This window comes from Calliphora vicina, chromosome 2 (genome assembly GCF_958450345.1).
Source record: "Calliphora vicina chromosome 2, idCalVici1.1, whole genome shotgun sequence".
In the NCBI taxonomy this organism is placed as follows: Eukaryota; Metazoa; Arthropoda; class Insecta; order Diptera; family Calliphoridae; genus Calliphora; species Calliphora vicina.
The window spans coordinates 92,991,330-92,999,538 of record NC_088781.1 but is presented as its reverse complement, the minus strand read 5'-3'; the positions used below and the strand labels follow the sequence as shown (position 1 = coordinate 92,999,538).

The 8,209-nt window shown below is 35.5% G+C and overlaps 1 protein-coding gene across 1 annotated transcript; it reads left to right on the top strand.

Annotated features, from left to right (window-relative positions):
* Positions 1–1,439: 1,439 nt before the first annotated feature.
* On the top strand, positions 1,440–2,000 carry LOC135950706 (uncharacterized). Its single transcript, XM_065500235.1, has one exon. It carries the CDS (start codon positions 1,440–1,442, stop codon positions 1,998–2,000), a length of 561 nt encoding a protein of 186 aa, XP_065356307.1.
* The last annotated feature ends 6,209 nt before the right edge of the window (positions 2,001–8,209 follow it).

Here is an 8,209-nt window from a genome sequence, read left to right as displayed (position 1 = left end):
CGCACTTACTGATTCGTTCACATATGATTTTGAACCTATATCTTAAGAAACAAAAATAACTAAGCGCCAAATAGTATCTTCGGTAGCAAAATTATTCGATCCAGCGGGTTGGATATCGCCCGTCGTTATCAAAAGTAAAATTCTCATTCAACTATGGTTAGAACATATTGATTGGGATGATTTTGTCAGCACCGATTCTCTCTGAATCTGGAACGAAATCATAAGCGATCTCTCGCAAATTAAAGAAATCCAAATCCCACGTTGGATTCAGTTCACTCCCGTTGACACGATTCAAATTCACGGATTTTGTGATGCCTGGAAAATGGCCTATTGTGCAGCAGTCTATATTCGAATACAAACACCTACTCCCATAGTATTTTCCCATTTGCTGGTTTCTAAAAGTAAAGTCGCACCATTAGCAACTACAACGTTACCTCGATTAGAACTTTCAGGCGCAGTCCTGCCCGCTACGTTAGCACAACATACCGTATTATCACTCAATCTAAATAATTGCGAAATAGTGGTGTGACTCATCTATCGTTTTAGGATGGTTAGCTAAACCACCAGCAACATGGAAGGAAATTTATGTTTCTAACCGCATTGGCCAAATTCACAAACTACTTCCAAAGGCAAAATGGCGACATGTTCCCACCCATTTTAATCCTGCAGATCTCGGCTCCAGAGGATGCCGACCCAAGACCTAACAAATAACACTTTGTGGTGGCATGGCCCCAATTGGCTTATTAATCCCTTATAAAACCCTTCTGAATGGCCACAAAGTAATCCGTTAAACTCATTTAAATCACCCGAAATTAAAATGTCAAATCAATCAGAAATTCCAAGCTGTTCTCAAACTGTTCCCATTAGTTGCGTTCAAACTACGGTGAATTCTGTAGATCTTCTCCAAAGATTTTCATCATATACCAGAGCATTAAGAGTTCTAGCATATGTTTTTCGATATATACGACGCTTTAAACCGACTTTCGCTAATTCAACCAATCTCTTACCTCATAACGATATTCAACTCAGTCAGCAAGAAGTCAATTCTGTAAAGATTAGATTAATTATGCTAGCTCAGCAACGATCATAAACGTGAATATGAAATGATCTCTAAACATCAATCTCTTCCCAGAGACAGCTCTTTGGTCACACTTAATCCATTTCTGAATACTACTTGTCTTTTACGAGGGAATGGGCGATTAGCAAATTCATTACTACCTTATAACGAGCGGTTTCCAATCATTTTACCACGCGATTCTATCTTTTGTAATTTGTATCTATCTTACTTGCATGAAATTTTAGCTCATGGTGAATGTACATTGATGTGTCGCATGATACAAACCGAGTTTTATATTCCTCGTCTTAAACTCCGAGTTAAAAAGTTGATAAGATATTGCAAACCATGTATAATACATAAAAAACAACGTTGCTCTCAAATAATGGCGGCTCTACCAACCGACCGTTGTACCCTGTCGTTTCCTTTCCATATCTCAGGTGTTGACTTTGCTGGTCCCTTTGAACTCAAAAGTTCTACATTACGGAAATCATCTATTATAAAAGGCTATGCATGCGTATTTGTATGCTTTGCAACGAAAGCGGTTCACTTAGAACCCTGCTCAAGTCTTTCAGCCCCCGCCTTTCAGGCCACATTTGCACGATTTATTGGCCGTCGTGGTCTTCCACATAAACTAGTCTCTGATAATGGTCGAAATTTCGTGGGTGCAAATAGAGCATTACGTAGAGAATTTAATAACTTCATAAGATCAGTTTCGCAAGACATTGCCCAAAAATACATCACTCACGGCTTCGAGTGGTCTTTTATTCCGCCACAGGCTACCCACATGGGAGGCCTCTGGGAAGCGGCGGTCAAAAGCTTCAAATACCATCTAAAAAGAGTTGCTGGAGCTCATCGGTTTACCTTCGAAGAATTCGCAACCGTATTAGCTCGTATCGAAATTCTAGACCCATATCCGCTCTGTCAGAAGATCCAACAGACTTAACAGCATTGACTCCCGGTCATTTCCTCCGGGGAGGCCCTATAATGGCTCTTCCTGATCCATCATATGAACATGTGTCCCTAATCAATAGATGGGAAAAACTTAAGGCAATTCATCAAGAACTGTCGTTAAAATGGAAGGAAGAATATTTGAAATCACTAAGAGGTATAAATGGAAATTTTCCACACCAAACTTGCAGTTAGGAGATTTTGTTGTAGTAATAGATTACCTTCTCCCGCCTTGCGAATGGCGTCTAGGCAGAATCGAAAAAGTTCATAGCAGCTCAGACAATTACGTTCGAGTAGTTGATGTCCGCACGAAAGCCGGTATCATCACTCGTCCTATAGCTAAATTATGTTACTTACCTTATAACAATAATATTCAAGCGGAAACAACTAAAAATTTACATATACATACCTCATATTATTCGTCTTTCCTATCCCTAATCCCCTTCATTTCCAGAAATCTTCATTATCATATTCCCAATCACTTACACTATCTTCTACTTTCAACATGCGCAGCTCTTCACCATCCATCCACCAGTGCCAACTGTGCCACAGGTACCATTCACTACGGTTTTGTATACGGTTTATGGCTATGAATTCTACCGAGCGCAATAGAGTAGCAAGAAGACATAATTATTGCGTTAATTGCTTTGCCCGAACACATAATGTGTACAGCTGTGACAGTCCCGAAACGTGTATGTACTGCGGACAGTTACATCACACGCTCCTTCACCCAAACCGGCGTTCGCGGGTTTCAACGTGTTGTTGAACGTGTTGGCCCAACGTACACGATCGGCATGGTGAACGCCGCTTGGTCCTCCATCGAAGCCAACTTCACACTAAGCCGAGATCCAACCACCGTCAACGCACCAGCAACACAAATGGTCCTCGTCAATGCACCAGCAACACCTATACTCATTGTCATCGAACCACCAGCACGCGTACCACACCACGTATCATCCATCACACAACATCAACTCCAACCAAAGACGCACCAGTAGCAACCGTCCCCAACCAGCTACTCCCAATCAGCGAATTCTCTCCGAGGCAATCCGGTCGCTAGCAGTAGTCCTGTGCGCTACTTCCCCAAACAATTAGTGCAACGAGGGGCGCCATGTCCAAATTAACATAAAGTTTAATTTATTATCGAATTAATTATTGAATGTATCGTTACTATTATTAAGCCTGAATTTTATTATGTATATATATTCCAATTTATAAAAATGAATTATATTTCTGAGTAATTTTGTTAAGTGTATATTTGAATTAATCCACATTTGTAAACCCTTTTTTGTAACTTAACGAAACACTTAAGTTAACCGTTATAACGTTGTTCTAAAAAAGCCTTGATGGCATTGAAACCAAAAAATAAAATTTACTTTATAAACAACAGCCAAACGGTGAGCATACAAATAAAATCCCTTTTTATTTACTTAAACACTAATTCCTTGTGTTCTTATTTTATTAAACGGTGAGCATACAAATAAAATCCCTTTTTATTTACTTAAACACTAATTCCTTGTGTTCTTATTTTATTCCCCTTTTTCTCAACTTCACCAACATTAAATTTTATAATTTCTCAATCCTGAGGAATTATAAAATATTATTTATTAATCGAACAAGATTAATAAATACAAAATTATTTTTCATTATATACATACAGCCCAATTATGAATAAAAAATTCCGCAGGAGTTTGTTCCCCGGGAGTTTTTTCCCATTGAATTTGAATAGGAAAAATGAGAAAAGGGGAAATTTTTATTCATAATTGGGCTGATATATTTAATACTCTAGTTTAAACTGGAATAACTTCATGATCACTAATTTTGAATATATTAATGCAAAGAAAAATATTGAAGCTTTTTTTTAGTTATTGTTAAATTTTTTAACTATTTATAGTTAAAAAAAATATCACTATCATCAAAAAATATTAGTGATAAAAATACTTCACTACCACTAAAGCTGATTAAAATTAGTTAAAAATATATTTTTTAATATATTTAGAGCTAGTGCAATGTTGATTGCACTCAACATTTAGTGCACTACCCCCAACTCTACGTGGAAACGTGGTATAAATTTTGGATAATAAGTAATCATTCCCAGGAATCTTTTGATTTCATCTGCACTTTCAGGCCTCGGTATAACTAACAACGTATCCGAGGTAATTTATTTTTTCTTTAAAATATTCACATTTGTTTTTGTTTAAATGTAACCGGTATTCGTTTAATCTTTCAAGGCAATTTATTAGACGACTTTCGCATTCCTTTAACGTTGAGCCGTGGATTACAATATCGTCAAAGTATGAGACTGTTCCGTCAAGACCTTGAAAAATCTGATCGATAATACGATTAAATTCGCTTGGGTCTGATTTAATTCCGAACGATAATCGGTTCATTTGATATGTACCTCTGTGTGTTGAGATGGCTTGTACTAAACAACTTTCTGAGTCGACCTTAACATGAAAATATGCCTTATATAAATCCAATTTGCAAAAGTACTTGGAATTTTATAAGTTGTTGAAGATTTCATTGAATTTTTTATTGGATAGTGAGCAGATTGCAACTGATGGTTGACACCGACCTTATAATCGACGCATAACCGAACGTTTCCATCAGGCTTTGGAATTACGACTAATGGCGACCCCCAATGGCTTGTGTTTATTTTTGTTATTATGCCATCCCTTTCCATATTTCCAAGCTCTTTTTCTCGAAGTGTAAACGGTATCTGTCTTGCCTTGATAAAAACCGGTTTCGCCCTTTCTTGAAGCTTTAAATTGCAGACTAGGTTAGGGATGCATCCCACATTTTCTTGAGAAATTTCTGGATATTTGCTTTCTATTTCTCTAATCGAATTTATGTTTTTGTTTTGCTCTAAATTTTTATGATGATCGATTTCCGTTAGATTTATGTTTAAATGACGTATCCAAACGCGACCTAGTAAGGCAGACAGCTCTTTGGATACAACGTACATATCCTCATTTGATTTTGTGTCCTGATATTCAACGTTCACATTGACAACTCCTAAGGGCTTGAAAATATCCCCAGTGTATGCTCTAAAAACGACATTTGTTTTGTTGATAGATTTGTTGATGTTTAATTTTTTGAAATCATTTCAGGAATGAGCGTAAAGCTAGCACCAGAGTCTACTTCGAATGACTGGGTCTTCCCTTCGATTAAAACATTTGTGAAAAACTTGTGTGAATCTAACGATGAAATTGAATGTTTATTCTATATATGTATCTATAATGTTATTAACGCCGTAATGCCCTTCGGATGATGTTGTATAAGAATCAACCGCATTTGATGTATAATTGATTATATTTTGTTTGTTTTGTTTAATTCTATTCTTTATACACCCCAACTTAACGTGTCCAACATTACCACAGGCGTTACGTTTTAAGTTTCTTTTATTAATTCGGCATTCTGTTGACAAGTGATTGCCTCTACCACATCTTAAGCACAAGCCTTCAATACCCAATTCCCCATAATTGATTTTTGTCGCTGAGCTGGGCGTTCTACTCTTACTTCGACTGCTTGGTTTCCACTGACTGTCATATTTTCTTTGCTGTTGTTGACATACTTGATGAACATCAGTAGTTGAAGTCGATGCACTGTTTGCAATAGTTCTGTTGTCAGTTTTTGCTGCTTCTAAGGCTAATGCTTTTTGTGTAATTTCCATAAACGTTGATTCCGGCTTTTGAAGTAACTGCTCTCGTATATAACTATCACGCAATCCCCTTATAAATTGCGCTAGCAGAAAAATATTTGCCACGGACTTGCTGCATTCACATACAAACGCACAATCAATTGATCGCTTCTGTAATACGGCAACAAACTCTGCCACAGTTTGGTTTTCGTTTTGTATCTTACAAAGAAATTTATGCTGTTCGACCAACACATTTTTCTTTGGGCAAAAATGTAAGTCCAATATTGAAACTATTTCATCATACTGTAAATTTTTGGCATTTTTGGGCGCAGCTAACTTTGACACTAGGGTATACTACGACTGGTCCAATATATTGGACAATAATTGTGCACACATAACCTTGTCAGCAAAAACTTGTTTAACTTGAAAGTGAAGTTCTAGACGTTCCTTATAATTTTTAAAAGTTTCCACTTTTGGATCAAAATTTTCGAAGTTTGAAATAATGTTTACGCTTGTGTTGATCTGTTGAGTTTGCATGGCCGTTGTCATGGATGTGATGGCTTCTAGTAACTTCTGCACCTGCGCTTCCATTTGTTGTTGAAAAAAAAATTAAATGGTTTTTGTTGAATTCTTATTTGCGCTATATGTTACTGCTTCATTCGATTTTCCTCCTCGTCGCCAACAACGGTTGTGTATTGAAGTAAAATACGCATTGATTGCATATAATTTAATAATACAATTTACTTTATTAAAACTTTAACGTGTAACTAAAAAACGTGTGCTTTGTACAAAAGGAAAAAAGGAAGAGAAAAGTAAAAGGAGTAATACAAGAATAAAGATAATAAGTGATGACATATACATGATTGCCATATATTATTGTAGAGAAAGTACACTACAATTTTATAAACATAACATTTTTGATATTTAGAATAGTATTCATAATTTTTCACTCTTTTGTGGATTATTTTAATTTTATTTTCTAAACATAACATCTTTATTTTTCATATTTTGCGCGCAATATGGTCTAGTTCTTTGTGTTGTAAAATAGTGTGCATATCCAATAAATTTACTGCAGCCTCTTCTAATGGTGATAATATAAACTGTTTCAAATTTCCACTACCTGTTGCATGACTTTCGGCCTTGTGCGCCAGTTTTTTTTTTAATTTAAAGTCCGCCCATACCTTCAACCAACCCTCACATGTACGAAGTGGTGGTCCAATACAATTTAGGTCGTCTGTGATTTCCATCCACTCTTTTTATATCCTTCACCTTCGTGAGGATATATTTTGTAATTTCTACATTTTTCATTTCCGACCCTATAAAGTATATATATTCTGGATCCTTATAGATAGGGGAGTCGATTAAGCCATGTCCGTCTGTCTGTCCGTCTGTCTGTTGAAATCAATTTTCTGAAGACCACAGATATCTTCGGGATCCAAATCTTCAATAATTCTGTCAGACATGCTTTCGAGAAGTTTGCTATTTAAAATCAGCAAAATCGGTCCATAAATAACGGAGATATGACCAAAAAACCTAAAAAAAAATAAATTTTGTTTACCTAAAAATATTTAAAAAAATTTATTTTAAAGTATAATTTGGTGAAGGGTATTTAAGATTCGGCACAGTCGAATATAGCTCTCTTACTTGTTTATGTTTATTTTATTTAAACCTTTATTAATGCATCTAGCCAAATACGTTTTCTTTTCCATTATTTTAACCAACTTAAAATATTTGGTCAATTCACAAGGTCTCTTATCAGTCATATTGTCATAATATCACAACTCGGCAGCTCGGTTTAACCGACTCTTAGGCATTCGGTGCAGGTCTCTGCTGGTTGGTTACGATAAATGTATTTTGATGGTCATTCATACAAAAATGATTATCAAATCCAACACTAGGTCAGATATCTTAATTTTATACAAAAAAAATTAATTTTTTAATGTGTTTTTATAATTACTGAAATGTTAACAAGATGGTTCGATTGGCAGCTATATTTTTGACATTCAATTTAAATACAAATGAATTTTGAGTAATTTCACTTTGAATGGAATTTTTCGCAACTTCTCACGGAAAAGGAAATAATTTTCTAGCATCTGTATAATTTGTAACGAGCGTCACGTAACGTGCGTAACAAAATGTTCTCGGCTTTTTATGAAAACGGCAAATGATTGTTCATGCAAATAAGTTATATTAGAATTCTCTTTCATTCATCTTTCTTTTAGGAATAAGATTTTGTGTGCTTTATTATGCCAAAGTCGCTAAAATTACGAATAAACACTTCAACATTTAAAGTTACATCCACTTTTTGTAACGTGCGTCACAAAATTTTGCGATCAATTATTTCGCAAGAAATGGCAATTAAAAGGAAATGTCTTATGCCATTTGGAATTGCACTTAAATCTCACTTAGCGTATAGGATACGTTGGAGGTATCTTATTTGAAAAACCAAAAAATTTTCATATTTAAATATGAAAACGTGTACGAATGAAACGTTCGTCACGCAGGATTAGCCCATATAAACTACTTACATAATTGAAATTTTGTATAGTAAAAATGAAACACAG